The sequence below is a fragment of the Amblyomma mixtum genome, chromosome 2 (assembly GCF_055824585.1).
Source record: "Amblyomma mixtum isolate Tamu chromosome 2, ASM5582458v1, whole genome shotgun sequence".
In the NCBI taxonomy this organism is placed as follows: domain Eukaryota; kingdom Metazoa; phylum Arthropoda; class Arachnida; order Ixodida; family Ixodidae; genus Amblyomma; species Amblyomma mixtum.
Window position 1 is genome coordinate 99,205,396 of NC_143013.1, and position 18,756 is coordinate 99,224,151.

General features: G+C 42.7%; 1 protein-coding gene across 1 annotated transcript in view; it reads right to left on the bottom strand.

Moving 5' to 3' along the window:
* The window catches only part of LOC149360256 (uncharacterized), a 45,277-nt gene extending 34,715 nt beyond the window's left edge, over positions 1 to 10,562 (bottom strand). Inside the window, exon 1 of the mRNA XM_089572255.1 lies at positions 10,440 to 10,562. Coding sequence (XP_089428381.1) covers positions 10,440 to 10,562 — 123 coding nt within the window. The remainder of the gene's footprint in view (positions 1 to 10,439) is intronic.
* Positions 10,563 to 18,756: the final 8,194 nt, after the last annotated feature.

Here is an 18,756-nt window from a genome sequence, read left to right on the forward strand (position 1 = left end):
CGACCTTCATGATGCCCTGAATAAATTAATTGTTCGGCACCCGAAATCACACTTATTCCTACTGGGTGATTTTAAGTTCCCAAACATAGTGTGGCGAAACTGTATTCCCTCCCTTAAGCAGCCATCCTCCGAGTGCACTAATTTTTTAGACACCTGCGCCGATTTTAATCTAACCCAGCTAATTAACAAACCCACACGTACCACCAGCACATCGTCTAATATTTTAGACCTCTGTTTTACTACAGCTCCAGATTTGGTCTCTCCGCCAACGTACCTAGAAGGACTGAGTGACCACTCACTGCTTCACTTCACAATTAGGAAGAATTTTCGTCCTGAGAAAATAGTTAAGACCATATATGCGATTACAATGCCGCCGATACCACGTCCATCACAGCTGAACTAGAATCATTCATTGCCGACTACACTGAGAACTTTTCCGAACTTACTATTGAAGAAAACTGGTCATTGTACAAACAAAGCCAATAAAGAGGACAAAGAAAGATGCCTCTTGGATGGGGTTGATAGCCTCATCAGGACCGTTCCCAACGCCGGACGCCGTCCTCGATCGCCAACGAAATGTGTTGTGAATTTTTTCCGGAACAATGACCTTCGGCTCATGCAGGCCGACAAAGAAGGAGGGTTCGTCGCCATGCCGGCGGGCATGTTCGGTGAAAAAGCCAATGAGGCCATTCGCCGAAATTTCAAGGCGACAAAACTGAAACCAGGGAAGGTAAAAAGTCAAGCCTTTTCTTTGTGTCAGGAGCTGGGTTTGATGAAGCTCGCAAACGGTGTTCGTGACTGCAAGAGTAATAATTTGGATGTATTCTTTACCGCCAAAACCCATAAAGAACTTGTACCTTTTAGGTGCATAGTGAGTGAAAGAGGCACCTGGCAGAACCTGGTTAGCCGATATCTTTTGAAACAGCTCAAAACCTTGGTAGTCGATGATCCGTTCTTTGTTAGGAACGGCCTTGATATTAGTTGATTTTGAGTAACAACGAGTCCGTCGGATATATATTTTCAGTTGACGTTGTGGATCTTTTTTACTCCGTTCCTCAGCCAGAGTTGTTGGCGGCTGTCTCACTCTGCATTGAGGAAAATGGCCAAATTGCCTTCCACAATTCCGCGGGCATTTCGGTGGATAACTTCCTCACACTTTTAGAATTTTACTTGGGTTCCACGACTGTTTCGTTGCAGGATCGGGTCTATTTGCAGAAGAACGGAATATGTATTGGTTCGTGTGAGGCAACCATACTGTGCAAAATGTTTCTTGCGGGAATTGAGAAAGCCTTGGCAGGTGCATTTGATGACAGTAGTGTTTTGAAGAGTTTTAGGTACGTTGACGACTTTTTAATTATATTAAGGAAACACTCATCTTTTTCCTACCAGCGGGTCGTGGAAGAAGTTTTAGTTGATTTTAAAAATCACGCTGGATGCTTAGATTTTACCTATGAGCTCCCGAAGGGAAATAGTTTGCAGTTTTTAGACATTGACATCACCATTACTGACGAAAGCGCATGCTGGAACTATTGCCCCCGTGCCCGCAAGGAACTGTTGCCGTACGGCTCAACGCATTCGAAAACGGTAAAGCGCGCCATCGCCATGATGTGCCTGGAATCCTCTCTAAAGAAGTCGTGTTGCCACAAAGCGCAGGAAAGCTTTGACGCCCAGATTCAGAAGCTAAAACAGGCGGGCTTCCCACCTTCAGTCTTGAGCTCCGTCAGCGAAGCTTTGCTGGAAAAGGTGAAGAAAGTACGAAAAGAAAAAAGAGATGAAAGTGGAGCCTCTGAAAAGAAAATTAGACCAGTTGTGATCCCGTATTCACAAAGTTGCACATAGTTTTAAGCGTGTTGCTTCGAAGTACAAGGTGCCAGTGTTTTTTTCTGCCCCCAGGAAACTCGCCGCATTGTGCCGAATGACTAAGCCGGATAAGGATAAGAAAAAAGTTTGCCAAACGAAACATGCTCATCCTTTTGTAGATTGTGCGGTTGGAGTTGTGTATAGCATCCCACTGACATGTGGAAAAACTTACATCGGCCAAACGGGGCGATGTATTAATGACCGTTTGAGAGAACACAGTCTGTCATTAAAGAATGGGACCGGGTCAAATCTACCGCTTCACTGTAAGGATTGCTGGAAAGAATAAGAAGGAAAAAAGAAGGCATGTGGAGCAAAACTCTTGGAAACAAGTGTAATCTGCAAAAGTAAAGACACGATCGCACGCGAATTGATAGAATCGCACAGAATATGTAAAAGTGGGAGTGCATGTGTTAGCACCCCGTCGATCATGATGTATAAAAAAGAATGTCAGTTTTTAGATATGGCATAGTTCTGCGGATTCACCTGTTCTTGTTTTGTCATATTCGAGTCTTTTCGCACGTGCCTTCAACTGTGTTCCCCCTATCTGTCTTTACCCCCCCCCCCTTTTGGTTGATATATGTGCGGCGGTTTATGAAGACAGTAAAGTGTTGCAAGTTAGCGCCTGTCCTGTCGTTTTTCCTCCTTCTTTGTGTCGTCTTGTTGCGCTTTTATTCTTGCCAGTACAAAAATAAACTGATAGAATTAATAGATAGATACGTACCTAAATTAGGATTGTCTCAAATACTACCTCTCCGTGGTTTACCAAAACCCTACGCCGCTTATGCAACAAAAAGAAGGGCATTTTTCGTCGCGCTAAAGCATCTAACCTTCCTGAACGCTGGGCAGCATATAATCGCATTCATGCTGAATATTTAATAGCTGTTAAAGATGCTAAACAGAACTTTTTTGACAACACCCTCCCATCACTTCTGCAATCTAATCCGCGTAAATTCTGGAATATTGTTGGGGGCAAAGAAGATAAGGTAATTCAACTAACCCGTTCTGACAATATTTCCATTCCTCTGAACCAGTGTTGTTCCGTTTTAAATGATGTGTTTGCTTCCGTTTTCCAGAAAAGTGCTAATATTTTACCGTCTGTAACTACTTTCTCTTATTTGCCAATGGACCCTATCAGTATTGACTGGGTCGGCGTGTAAAAGTTGGTTGAAAACTTGAAAATGTGTTCTTCGCCCGGTGACGATGCAATCAGCTCTAAAATGCTGAAACTCACTCAACCCTACTCTTCTATTATGCTTTCAATGCTTTTTTCCCAGTCACTCTTTTCCTCAGTGCTTCCAGGCGATTGGAGGGTTGGCAAGGTTGTTCCAGTACCAAAATCAGGTAACACTCATTCTCCCGATAACTATCGTCCTATATCACTCACAAGTATACCATGTAAAATTTTGAAGCATATCATATACTCTCATCTGATTGATTTTCTTGAGTCTAATTCCTTCTTTTCAGCAGAACAACACGGTTTCAGGAAGACATTTTCATATGAAACACAGCTTGTATGTTTTACTAATGACCTTTTTGCTTACACTGACTTGAACATTGATGTAGAATGTGTGTTTTTGGACTTCGCGAAAGCTTTTGATACTGTTTCCCACGATCTCCTAATTCTTAAGCTTAGCATGCTTAACATTGACCCTAACGTACTGAACTGGATTAAAAGCTTCTTATCGAATCGAACTCAATATGTCTCTGCTAACGGCTGTTCCTCCTCTCACACCTCTGTGACATCCTGTGTACCACAAGGGTCGGTACTGGGACCTCTTCTTTTCCTAATTTACATTAACGATATTCCTGAATGCATCTCTCATTCTTCTATCAGGCTTTTCGCAGACGACTGCGTCATTTATCACAAAATATCTAACCAAACTGATTCCATTTATTTTCAGGATGATCTCACAAGCGTATCTAACTGGTGTGATAAGTGGTGCATGCGACTAAACGTTAATAAATGTAAAACGATGCATGTGTCACGTCGCACTAACATCACTGATAACAAGCGTAATTATGTTCTTCACGACATTCCACTTGAATCAGTTAACTCCTACAAATACCTAGGTGTTCATATCTCACATAACTTATCATGGCATAGACACGTCGAACATGTCGCAAATAACGCCAACACGACTCTTGGATACATGCGCCGAAATTTCTCTACCGCGCCTCTGCCGAGAAAACATAAAACATTTATAAAACATTAAAACATTATAAAACATTAGTACGACCAAAGTTAGAATATGCATCTGCAGTTTGGGATCCTAATATAACTACACTAATAAACACACTAAAATCCATTCAAAATCGTGCAGCACGTTTCATCTTAACTATTCCCGTTACGCCAGCATTACTTCTATGAAAAACACACTTGCCTTACCAGACCTTTCTTCGCGCCGGAAGTGTTTTCGACTATGTCTTTTCCACAGACTGTATCACCATAACCCTCTGTTAAAGGATCATCTTTTTTCGAGCCCTTCATACATTTCATCCCGTTCCGATCATATATTTAAAGTCGGAGTTCCATTTTCGAGAACAAAATTGTGTCATGATTCTTTTATTCCTAAAACCAGCGTTGACTGGAACGACCTTCCTCCCTCCATCGCTGCCATTACCGATGTTGAGAACTTCAAGAAAACTGTGTTTTCTGCCATCATATAACTTGTTTTGTATAACTATGCACTGTATTTTTTTTTGTTGTGCCACTCCTTTCTGTAATGCCTTCGGGCCCTGAAAGTATGTTAAATAAATAAATAAAAATAAATACACTGATTTTCTGTGGGCGTCGGAACCGATCAGTGTGCGCGCAGGGAGAATTGTGTAGGTTAGATTCCTCAGCGATCAGAAAGTGTGGGCCATGATAATCAACATGTTCCCGCATAATGTTGCTGAATTATGTAGTGTTTATCAAATGGTATGTCAAAAGTATCCCAACTGGGTCACACTACGTTCGCTAGTGGCGGCCAGTTGGTGAAGCAGTAGTTTCCTATGTCGTTACTGCACATGATCGGCTCTGACGCGCCGTAGACAGTAAGTCGCGTGATGATGAAACCTAAGAATGAATCAAGAAAAACTGTAAAAACATGCTGAATCAAAATATTATCAATTCTCTCTGCTTTAGACGCGAGAGAGAATTAATGTGAAATCGGAGGCAAGCTTCGGCATACTCGTAACGTGTGGAGTGCAATGAACAGGAAAATTGATTAGCATAAGCAATTTTTTAACACGCGCAAAGGCTGTCTATTTCCATCGAGTTCATGGCAGCTTCATAATGCACTAGCAAGAATCTATTATGTATGGAAGTTAACCTTTATATTTCATATTATAACCAGAACTAGAGCTTCTTGCTTGCTTGAAAGCAAGGTCGAGGTCATATGTCTGTACTCAATAATTTATAGTCATATTTGTACTCAATAAATTCTTATCTTATCTTAAAAAAAAAGGAGCTTCATGAGATGTATACACTCTTCCCTGGCGGAAAACCGTTTCGCAGCTGCTGCAGAAAACTGCTGCTAAAAATCAATCGTGATCTGTGCTTTGAGAGCAGAAATTGTTCGTGCTTCTGACAAAAATGCGAAGTCCATCTACTGAGACAGGCCTGAAAACTTAATTATTATGCGGGTGAAATCACAGTGCTGGAAAGAAAACTGCGGCAACTTCAAAAGACTTCTAACTACATTTAACCCAAGACTTAGTTCCTTGTGCTAAATCTCCTTAGGTTCAGGCATCACGCGCACATGATGCTTCGCGAAGGAATATTTCGTCCACAGAGTAGGCATGAGAAACTGCTTATTGTTATGACGACACCACTGCTCCTAGGGGACTTAACAGCATCCTCATTGGCTAAAGGGTACAGAAGAAAAGAGCACTCGTTCATGTGTGGAAGTACCTAGTACAATACGAATGCTTCATAACATGAACGTAGGGTAAAAAGGAGATACAGGCCACAGAATTTTTTACATGTTGTGATGAAATAGGAGCTACTTGCGTAGCGTACGCTAAGAATATGTGCGGCCCTTATATTTCCCAGGGTTAATTGTTGCGGGTGCTAAAAATGTCGATCCTAAGAGTCAGATCTGTCCTTATCAATTTAAGTAAACATTATTATCAGAGCAGGCTTTGTTATCAAGCTTAATTCTTTCCCTACGGTGAGAAGATGGCTTTATTTGTAGGGTTATATGAGGTCATATGAGGGTATCTGAGGGTATCTGAGGGCATAATGAGCTTTAAAATCAGGTGCAATGCATCAGAATGAAGCCATTCCCTAACATATTTTATTATTCTTAGCTTCCTTAAAATATTGATATCTTATCCCCAAATTTTCGCGAAATGAAGGTTGTAGGATAAAAGGTTTGAAATGAGAAATTCCTGACATAATGTTTTATACAAAAGAAAAATTAAATTATAAAACTGTGTATTATACAAAGTCTCTTGCTATCCACTACAACATACTTCTGAAAAAATTTAACGTCCTAGCTTAAAGATGTTTTGGTAGGAAAACTAACTTCAGACCCTAAAGCTGGGCACGCCATTGGGTGAACGACTGGGGCGAATCTATCGCACCTCACGGGGCATTAAACACGGCTGAAATGATGAGGAAACCCTAGAAATTAAACAAATAACGTCGGTAACATAAACAATTATCCCAAAACGGTTTCTTAGTCGAGGAAAACGGGTCCGAACAAGAAACTAAGAGAGGCGCTGCCACCGCGGTAATGTGTTGGTTTCCCGTGTCTTCTTCGCCCTGTGAACTAAATTGGGACTATGAAGCGGTATCCCCCGAGCAACTACCACCCGGATCGTAGGCAGAATCATCTGCTGACATAGCTGAATTGAGAGATTTGTGAGGTCACCGCGCGTTTAACGCTGGTGGGGGCAACTATATTAAACTTGTGCGCTCTGCTGTTCTCAGAAGCAGTTAAACAATCGCCTCCCCATCGAAGAAAGACAAATTAAAGATTTGGTATGGTTTGGTTTATGGGGTTAAATTTCCTAAAGAGACCCAGGCCATGAGGGACGCCGTAGTGGAGGGCTCCGGAAATTTAGATCACCGGGGGTTCTTTACAGTGCATTGACATCGCACAGTACAGGGGCCACTAGCATTTCGCTTCCATCGAAATGCGACCGCCGCGACCGGGATGGAGCTCGCGTCCTTCGGGTCAACAGGTGAGTGCCATAACCACTTTTCATCGGCGAACTAATTTTCTAGCTTGAGGGAAAACGGCGCAGCATGGTACAGCACGGCGTGGAGTGTTTGAAATAACCCTTCCCATCCATCCTTAGCGGGATACCGGTGGACAAATGGCGCGGTAGGGAAAGGATAAGACCTGTTCAGCAAATATCAAGAACTGTCAACCCATTCTTTTCCTTGCAAGTACAGAGTTCAGAGAGGCCAATATCTTGTTTTTTATACCGTGAAGTTCTCTACTATTTTATAAAATTATTCTGGTCTACATTAAAAAAGGTATTTCTTGTTAGAAATGAACAAGGCATAATAATAATAATAATAATAATAATAATAATAATAATAATAATAATAATAATAATAATAATAATAATAATAATAATAATGATGATGATAATAATGATAACAATAATAATAATAATATGATACGTCTTTCTTTATTTAGAAGTAAGTATACATGATCACAGCTTGCCTGCTTAAGGAATATTGCTTGTGAACGCGGTTTGGCAGTACAGCATTATTGCATCACGACAGAGTCACGCAAAAAATAAACATACTATTGGAAGCACATAGCATTCAAAAAAGAAATAAACACAGGTCATGAAGTAGAACAGTTGCACGTCGCGAAGCAGCGAGGCTCGAAACAACCCTCGCCGGTTTCATTTCCTTTAGGCGGACGTGTTCTACTGTCGCCATTGTAAACATAACAAAGCAAGCGAAATTTTGGATGGTTTATGGGCTTCAATGTCCCGAAGAGACAGGATATGTGGGACGGCGTATTGGCGCGCTTCGGATTAATTCGACCAGCTGGAGTTCTTTCACGTGTACTGACATCGCACACTACACGTGTCTCTGGCATTTAGCCTCAATACCAATGATTCATCACGGCTGGGATTGAACCCGCGCATTTCCAGCAAGCAACCGAACACTATAACTACTGATCCAGCTCGGTGGAAACACTCTGTAGTGGTCACTCCAAGAATTAGTAACGGTGACGCTTCATATAGTCTCCGCTGATATCCTTGCTCTAACCGAAGGCAAATGCCCAGGCGTTTTTTTCGAAGTGCATCATGGAGATCTGACAAAGATTCAGTAGCCAGTAATGTGCCTTTTACTACTCGTAGTCTGTGCAAATTGTGAGATTACAAGCACGTTAGATTTCAGTGTCGCACATTATCGGGAGCTCTCCGCTATGCCGTCCCACATATCCTTGGTCGCTTTCGCACGTTCAAGCCCGTATACTATCCGAGATTGCGTTTTTGTTATCCTTTACAGTGGTTACAGTCGAACACATCCGCCTAAAGGAAATGAAACCGGCGAGGGTTGTGCGCTCTATCAGTGCCTTTCATTAAACTGCGACTTCGTTGAACCGGTAACTATGCCTGTATTATACTTCATAGTTTTGTTGGCAGGTGTGGCGATGGCTTAGTTATCAGTGAGAGGAGAGTGTGGAAAAGGAAAAACCGTACATAGAGAATCTTTGCTGTGGAATGGAAAGCGGCCAGAGAGAACAAGATAATCTTGACCGTGTGACGTCGGATCGTAATTAGCGGTATATAGCGAATGCACTGAGGAATGTTCGAGTGGACCCTCCAACCTTATCTCGCGCATTAAACAAAATTAACTCGGCGCCAATGATAGTGACAGTTACACTGGGCTGTCGCCGGGAACACACTGGTTCAGTAAGTCGTCTATGCTATCTTTAGGCACGGCTGAGGCCGTTGTCCACATTGACGGACTCCTTTTGAAATGTGCCTAATGACATAGAATTGCCTACCTGTGATCCCGGTACCTCGCGAATAATATGTGGCTCTCTAAGTTTCAAATGGGAAATAACGCGTTTCTGGTTGGGGAAAAACAATCTAGCCTTGTGCTGGCTGCGAGAAATGAAACGTGATGTTTTAGAAACGACGCAAGAAAACACCCGTGACTATACGACATGTCCCAGCTAAATGCCACCGAAATTTCTAAATTCGGGAGTGTTCTTCGCAACTGAAACGAACTCAGTACCCTTGGAGACGTGTGGCCTAAGCAGCAGTATCGTTTTCGATCCAGTGTCAGATTAATAGTTTTATGTCGCCTTGGAAAAGAGCTGGCTTAGATGCTTGCGACAAGGAAGATTTACGTTACTTTTTTACCTGCCTACAACAAAGCGGGTAAGATTCTAATGATAATGTTTTACAGGGGTGCTGCTTGAGAGGCGAACAGGCGCGGACAAAAGTAAACGGAACACGCAACTGTCTTCGAATATTTTTCACGCGTCACCTAATTGAAATTTCCAGCAGTGGTACGCGCTCGCTGGTAGAGGAGGTTGGTGGGCTTTCTTGTAGACAAACAACGCTTCTTCATTACCAATGGAAAAAGCGTGATTGCGCTTCGAACGCAATAGCGTGCTCCGTTTACTTATGGCCGCGCCTGTACATGCGCTCTCAAAGCAAAAAAAAAAAATGCGCTTCTCTCAGGAAAGCTGTCTCTAACAGGGCTTCGTGCTTTTACTGGGCCACAGAGCACTAAACACAGGATGCGAGGTAAGCGGATATATTTCGCGTTTGCTATGCCCAAAAGCAGCGTAGAAAGCAAGTAGTAGATTTTTATATTCGGGCGCTTTCTTTTACGGCGCCAAAAGTGGCATGTACGCGGCACCTTGTTGTAAGAATATCAGCAGAGTCTTTTCACGGGGATCTTCAAGCTTTTACGTTACCCTTTTCCCTAGGCGAATAATTAAAACTTAGCCAGACTGTCTTAAATAATTAACTAATTTTTCATAAGAAGAGAAACAGTGCATACTATGCCCCATCATTCTTAAGAGCACTGAGTTGGCTTCCGTTGCTTAAGCAACTTCGACTTTTTTAAAAACTTGGTTTTATATAGCTGGGGCACACACGATCTCAGAAAATAAAACGCACAATGCATTAAGCATTTATGCTTCCGCGCACCATTGGCGTCTTCTGTGAAGCACGAAGTTAACGACACAAAGTGTTTTTTTTTTTTGCTGATTTGTCATAGCTGGAGCTTTCACGCACTTGTCGCTTAAAAAGAAGATTTAAAAATCTAGAATTTTTACGGGCATTTGTGAAACTGAAAAACCCCATAGCCTAGCGCCATGAAGTGAAAAGCGCCATAGCCTAGCCTCAGATATCCGCGATGGAAAATTTATCTGGACATAATCGCGGTTCTGTTGGAAAAACGTTCAGCGAAGGCGATGTTTGTATTAACTTTCTTGAGCTTTTCTGGGTCAAAAAATGTGCGTTATAAAAGAAAGTATCATACTTGGCATGCAATGCCTTTTTCTATGGATTGAATGAAATATCATTTTTCTCACAGTGTCCGTTTATTCTTAGTGTATTCAAGTTTTCTTATATTAAACAGCTCCTAAAGAAGAACCCACCAGTGCTGGCTTCACCGGATCCTTGAGGAGCGCCTCCTTGGCCGCGTGGTAGAACGAGCAGCAAGGTATCTCGATCGTGGGAAACGGTGAGGACACGACACGGTCTTCGATCTTTGCCTTCATCCCAGCTGAAGAGGGTATACGTGCTGCCAATTTTCGTTCCGTGAACACCGGTTGTAGGCTTGGTTTTCTGTGAGAAACGATGTTTTAATGTGAAAAACATTCGATAGGCTTCCAAATGACGAAAACAAACTTTAGCTGAGACGATCGAGTCATGCGTTCTCTTTGTGAACATCTCAATGATTGATGTTACAGCGTTGCTGTATAAAAACGTAAAGGGAGGCCACATGTTGACTTAAGCATGATCTTGCCTATGCATAGTAATCTTACTAAAAGGTGTCAAGTTTCACCAAACAAGCACTGTCTAAATCTCGCCGCGCATGCACTTATGAAGAGGCAGCGTAGACGAATCATGTTGCAGTTGTAAATAGCGCGGAAGCCGCTACGACACCTAAGAGGAACCTAGAATATAGATGCCCGTGTCTTCTATTCGTAGCCATCGACCAAAATGAGCACAGGGTAGCAGTGGGAAATCCCGGCAGGAGTGCTCTCGATGTGAAATGAGAGAAATACACGAATAAATTACCCATTTAGTTCGCGATGCTAGCCCACTTAAAGCCCCCTTGGTGCCTGTAGTTGTCTGCATTTTATTTATTTATTTTTACCCTCAGGGCCGTGCAGAGGGAAGCGGGCAGAACAATGTACAGCAAACAAGACAGTCAGAGTTTATACAACGTTAGCCAAAGCTTTGCGAAGTTTATTTGTCAGTTGTAGATACAATTTCACTAGGAAGATCGTTTCATTCTTGAGAAGTATGGGGAAGAAATGAGCGTAAGAAACAAGTTGTTTTGCATAACGGGATGGCATCTTTGTGGGGACGATCAATGCGACGCGATATATAATAGGGTCTATGAAAGAAATAATTGTGCAGGCTGGAATGATAATTGTGAAATAGGGTTAGCCGACAAACCTTTCGTCTCGAAGCCAATGGGCGAAAAATCAGGTGAGCTTTCATTTCCCCTATACTTTCTCCTCGGGGAAAGTTGCAAAGCATGAAAGGCGGCGAGTTAATTTGAACACGTTCAAGCGAAGTAACTAAGTAGTCTTGGCTAACATCCCCGAATGCTCTTGAGTATTCTAGCTTTGGACGTATTAATGTTTTATAAAAAACTCATTTCAAAGAATAGGCTTATATGGGAGAAAAAAAAGGAAGTAAGCTGTCTTGTAGCGCACTCCATGCGCGGTACAAGACAGGGAGTTCTGTCTACAAAAGGGAGAGCTGTAGAGGACAGCACACTCCTTTTTTACACCTCTCTGTTTAGGGTGCACAAGCAGCTACAGCGCAGGCTGCAGCTCTTGGCTCCGAACGTATTTGTATTACATGCAGCCTAACATTGACAGTGTTCACCAGTGTCATACCCGGCCATGGCAGTGGATGTCGTACATCATGTTCCACCGCCATTGTCACGTAGGAGCTATGCGAGAACCGTCTTGGACCACCCGCACCATGAAGACAGCTAGAACTAATACCCACGTGGTACTTTTAACGGACAAGAATAGCAAGGTGAGGGGCTCGTTGAGGTATCCGTGCACATTGTGGAAATTCGTTTACCTAACTTAGGAAGACGTTAAGAGAATTCTTATACGGCAGGTGTGCATCTTTACCTTTTCTTATGCCCTTTTCGCGTTCGCCCCTATGCGTCCACAATTATGTCATAAATGGCATCCCGACCCTCCGGCTTCAGTCGGTAGCTTGAAAGAATAAAGCCAAATTGCAAAAAAAAATGTTTTTCCTCTGTTTGAATGTTGCGCATACGTCACGCCTGGGCACCAGCAGGAAGGCGCTTTTCCTAGGTTTCAAACCATTCGGACATCTTCGTACGACAGCAAGGAATGTTTCAAATTACTTTTTCCGAGCATCCCAACCGTAGAACGACGCGATCTGCTGGCAGTCAAAAGATACCACCGCTGCTGGCAGAGACAAAATAGCGTATCTTCTGTCCACACAGAATAAGAGCGAGCATCTCCGCTACTTACAGGCAAAGGAAACGCAGCGGCCTCATTTGATCGTACTAAGCCGAATAAGCAACTACGTACTTTAGATAACAGTAGCATCAAATTCATCATCATTATCAGCCTCACTGCACCCACTGTGGGGCAAAGACCTCTCCCATGTCTCTCCAATTAACTCTGTCCTTCGAATTCTCAAATTACATAGTCCTCAAATATACTCCGTAATGAACTAACTACTAAGAAGGGCAGAAAGTTGGGCAAGATAGATATAATGCATAGACAGGAAAACGCATAAAAAGACAAACGAATGAAGAAGACGCCCAAAGAGAAGAGACCCGTGTTCTTTTTCTTCGTTCTTTGTCCGCTTGTGTCTTCACGCTCGTTTTCAACCACGCATTAGACACAGTACAGTGCCTTGTTTCTGCACAACGAAAGTATCCTTCCAACAAATAATTGCATGAAATTGATCTGGCAGTTACATAGCTGGTGGGCACTTACGTGTCGTTCCTCCTGGTGTGCTGCAGGAAATGGCCGCATTCGGTGTTACTGTAATGTCAGCGGTGCGGCTTTGCTTTTGGGGACGACGCTTCGCTTCACTGCACGTGAGCGATGTACACCTGCAAATGCTGCAAGCCACACCTGTGTCTGGCGCCGTCATAGCCGCTTTGCGCTCACACGATGTTTTTGTCACGAAACCTTGTTGCATACCTCACTTGAAATGCTTTTAAGCAACTCGCACGACTTAAGCATGACCTGTTCAGAATATACTTTGATGCTTTTTTTTTCTAGAAATTCTTTTTCCTGCTGAGGGCACAGAGGGAAACACAGAGCCCTGTGCGCCTGTGAGGAAAAGCAGCGGTTCGATACCATCGTGTGCAGTTTCACTCAACTTGCACTGGATATGTGATGGCTTCCCGTTAATTCCCCAAGAATTGAAGAAAGAAGTGAACAAAAGCTCGAAACTCAAGTTTTTAACGCTGAACCCTGAATACTGGATGAACTTTGTTCCAATCGGCGCGAACAAGAGGCGCATAAAGACAACTGTATAAAACTTGTCTATACATCAAGCTCTATGATAAACTTTCTTGTGTACTCCCCTTAAACGCTGATGTACGAGGCTGTTGAGTTAAAAAGAACTTGCTTCTATGCGCGCTTAATGACATGCATCTCACAGTGGGTTGGAGGATGGAAATTGAACAATTTTGAATTTTTACGGTTTTCCGACAGAAAACATGAAGCTAACAATAACTGTTTTCGCTTTGAGAATTTATATCTTGCTCTATGGTGCCGCAGCTTTTGAAAAAGCATGCTTACTAGGGCAGTACACGTAAGGCAGTACGCGTACACGTAAAGCAGTACACGACTTTTCACGACAGAATTGTTTTTTTAAAGATAAGCTCCATGACCATTAACATCTCGCAAAAAGTAAAAGTGCCTGAGATTTTAGTTGAAATGAACACTATTCGAATAATTTTTTTTTTAAAAAGGAAAAGCTCATTCAGTGCTCTGGGAACCACAGAGAAAATGTTGACTTGTGGCATAGGAAGCTGAAACTGAGTAACAAAAGTCTTTTGGTTCACTAGTAAAACAGACGGCATTATTTCCATAGACCAATAGTCATCCCTAAGACCTTCCGCTGAATTAAAAAAAAATAGAATGAACTTTTTTGCATTGTGAACTTTTATACAAAAATAGCATGAATAACTTATCATATCCAATATAAAATATTACTCAAAGTCAAATGAGGGGCCTGCAAAGCATCATAGTGCTTTGAGCGAAGATGCACGACACGCAGCGGAGCTGCGCATGCATATACACAAGGTATGCTACGATATATTAAACATGACAAAGCACCAAATTAGTTTCGTGACGAAAAGAAATCACTTTTATACAGAGAAAACGTGCACAGCAAGGAATCTGGAAGGTCGCGGGGAAGACTGCGACACGGCAACACGTATCATCAATGCACTTGAAAATACAGGAAAATCGCTTCCGAAACATGCGTTCAAATAACAGATCACTATTACGATGACGGTGTAAATCGGTATTCGTTCTTGAATTCACTATTGTGCATTGTTTTTTTTTTCGCTGTGGAAAGTTTGTTGATTCGTTGAGGGTTAATCGCTAACTTTTTAAACATTGCTTACGGAAAAAAGGATGTCATTCCGAAAGTGTGCGTCAGTCTCAGTCATGATAGTGATGACAAAAGAAAAAAACATAAATGTAAGCCCATGAATCTGTCGAGTATGCGTCCCAAAACCCGTGCGAATGCTATTTATGATCAGTAAATACATAGGCACCTGCCAAAAAATGCTTTTTATCTCCGAGACAACATGAATGTTGTAAAAATTTTTTTGTATTAACGCGGCTCTGAGAATTCAGCCATGATATTTCTATTTGCTTAAACTCCGCCCGATAAATAGACTGTATTTTACCAATTGTTCCGAACGTTTTCTTTTTATGCACTCACATTCTATTAACAAGCAAACTCTCATTTCTAAGCACATGAACAACACTACTTATTTGGAATGAAACACATCTCGTTGGTGGAAAGCAGAGCGTTGTTTATCATGGTACTAACTCAACAAGTATCTGTGCGACTTCGAGTGATCTTCATGGCGATATTTCAAGTTCTATACACGATGATTGCTGTATATGTCAGAGCATTTCTTCGGTTGCAGATTCAGTTATACCACAGAACGTGCTCTAGTATTTGCATGTTTTTTTTGTTCTGCAACCTGTCATGCAATATGCAAGTCAGATTTTTTGTTATGTACAAGAACCAGCCGTACGTCAGGCTTATTCTTATAGAAGTGCGAGGATGCTGCTGTTGTACTCAGTGACACACTGTCCATGTGAGAGATAAAGAGAGGCTCTTTATTGAAAGGTGAATAAGTTATCCGTGGTGGTTCTGTGGTTATGGCGCTCGGCTGCTGACCCGAACGACGCGGGTTCCATCCCTGCCTCGTCTGTCGAATTTCGATGCAGGCGATATTCTAGAGGCCCGTGTGCTGTGCGGTGTCAGTGCACGTTAAAGAACTCCAGGTGTTCTAAATTTCCGGAGCCCTTCACTACGGCGTCCATCATAGCCTCGAATTCATAGCAATCTATGGGACCGCAACCATTAACCTGCATAGATGAGCACCTATTCGAAGGAGTCAGGTGAAAAGTTCGTCCGCATCCATAAGTATCTCAAAGTGGAAGCCCTCAGTCGGCAACAGAAGACGGCAATAAAACGCTAAGCACAGATTTTCACGCAGGGTGTAATCGACTGAGGAATAAATGTTAGGTAAAGGGGGGTGCCGTACTCCCATTCGCTGACAAAGCATGGAGCTCTGACAAGCCCTCTAATTCGCTGGTTTAGTAATGCTCGAGCCAGTAATTGCTGCTCAGCCGGATGAGTACAGTACACCAGCTGGCGCACCTGCGCTCGTAAAACGCCTTGCTCTATGGACGACAGCACGTATTTTAACACGTTACGGAAATACGTATACTGACGGGTGTTACTGCGAACGCTGTTAGCATGAGCGATCACCGGCGGATGTTGACTGTCATGTGCCAATACTTCACCAAATCGGCCCACGTGGCCAGTGTCAGGCACGTGAGCTTGCACCTGCTGCGTTCTGTATGGTAGCCCAGGCTGCCACGTACTCTCTTTGTGTTGCACTTCACTGCAGGTCTTAAGCATTAGGAAGAGACAAGCAGAAGCTCGGCGACAACTTGCGGTGCACTTTGCGCGCTTCGCAGTAGAGCTTAAACACTTCGCAATATTTTTTTTTTGTTTCAAAGTTTTCACCGTCGTAAACATCTTTTATGGCGAATAAGGCTGTGGAGCCGAGTGTCCTGACTGTGGTCAGTCTAATATTGTGACATTGTAAGTGAAAGCGTTGAATTTTACCTAATTCTTTAATCATAATACCATCCAAGTAAGCAATACGCATTATTTGAATAATTGGCAGCATGCTCCGAATTTTTTTCAGCGCCCCTTTAATTCGCCTGTATGTTAAAAACAAAACGCTTTGAACACTCTCTTGGTGCGGGAACTAATGCAGAGTCTAGAAAAAAAAAAAAACTGCTCGGAACTCTCCGAAAACGCTTCTTGGTCGTTTGGTTAGCAAGAGCTCACAAGCGGCTACACTGCACAACTCTTTTCATCGCAAACATACTCGATGTAAGTAAGGAAGGCATCGGTTTTTCACTGTTACTGCCACATGTAGCATGGGTGGCTTCTAAACGCATAGCAGCTTTCCAATTCCTCTAAAGCAAAATGTACTATCAGCGTCAAATGAAACAGCGAACAAAACAACTGGAACGCGAGCACAAAAAATCAAGCATATTAGAGGCTGGAGATGAAATACAGGCGCGTGCTATTAACATTTCAGAAGAGCGGTCTTTTCGGCTTTGATGGGAAAATCAACTGCTCATGTATTTTGCCTCCGTAGTATAATATCTGCGAGTTGTGCTGTTCGCGTTTCAATTGGTTTGTTCGCTTTTCAATTGACGCTGATAGTACAATCCTAACCTCTGTAGTCCTATTTTGGGATGGAAAACCCTACAATACTTATTACAATCTTATATACAGCTAATAAAAATATTTATTACAAAGTTATTATTATATTTAATACATAGTTAATATAAAACAAAACTTCTTGCGAAGTGAGCTCCCGTTGCTCCGTTAAGGTCACGGGTAGGGCTCCAACCAGCCGCATGTGATTTTCTTTGTGACACTCTTAAAATACGTTGTCCCTAGAATAATTCATTTAATACTCCTGTCTCTCATAAGCTCCGCCTTGCAACTGAGGTAACACACACAACACCGTACTTTTTTTTTCAAGAAGCGACCTGGAAGGTTAGTACCCCTCAAATCCTACCATAATTGACTACAACTAAGATTTGACAACGATTTTAGCTCTTTTCACTGCAGAGCTTCTATGTAGAGGCCCCTTCTAAGTGTTTCGCGAAATTCGTAACATCACGTCTGATTTATTATAAAAAGCAAAATGCGCTTCTTGGTAGGTTACAAGCGCACAACTTTAGAACGTGCGAACAATTTAACTCTCATGAGAATGCGTCGTCTAATAAGAAGGAACACGTCGGACTTCTATGCCTCCTTATCAAAAAGAGATCGTTATCAGTGGGCTAACTGGAGTCAATAAATATAGCCTTTGAGAAATGTGGTTGTTATGCACGCCATTTCGCGGCATATGCTGGAAACGTGTTAATTCGTTCTCGGTATCTGTGACTCACTGTGAGAAAGATGGCAGCCCTGTTGGCAAAAAAACGCCGCAGCGCTAACCGGTGCCGGGTCTTCTCCACGGGAAAGCTGACAGCGTCGGCAGATTTCAAATCGTAGAGCAACGGGAAGCGGGAGACTGACTCTCTGCTGCTACGTCCTGTGCACACACTGCTAGTGGTGCCTGTCGCAACCTGACGCTCAGTTCATCGCCAGCTGCAGCGCACGGACATACGGTGAATAAAGCCTCTCTAGTTGGACGCTTTGCACAAAATTCCCGGAAACTTTACCGAGAACACGTTGACACCATTCACATTCCTCTTATTGTATCTTGCTTTGAAGAAGAAACCAGTTGCTGCTGTATTAAATAAACGGTTCATGTCGTCATGTGACTAGTTTCTCTTCAAGTGAAATTTCACGGAGGGTTTATGTGTTCAAACTCTGGCCCCAACCCGTAACATGGCAAATATCCCTCGCCTTACCGCCACTGGTTCCGAGACACATTGACAAGGGTGGAGAAATATGCATCATGGAACTTTGATGATGCCAAGCTTTGCAAATGCTCTTAATACCGTTCTGGAAGAACTCATTTTGCTTATATTTTGTTTTTTGCGTTTCAGCGAATAAATAGTTCCAGCCGCATTCAACGCAGCCGCAGCTAAGGACATGGAAACAAATATACGAGTGGTCTATTTCTTTCTTGTCAGACTAAAGCTCGTCTATCTGGGATTGCCAATGGAATCACTCTAACCTGTGGAGGCACCCAAATATGTCTTTATCACCATTTTTGTCACGACGTAAGCAATAGTTTGATAAAAACGGTGCAATATTTGTGCATCGTAGAACCCACCACCAAAGGGAAGAGCCCGAAGAAAACGAACAAAGTTTTCTCTTCGTCTGCTGCCGCACCCGACCGTGTGATCCGAAGGTGCATTGTCCGACCAGCAAAAGCACATTTTTTGAAGGTCACTTCGCGGACTAGCCCACCGACAGCACTGCGCGCGTGCTTTT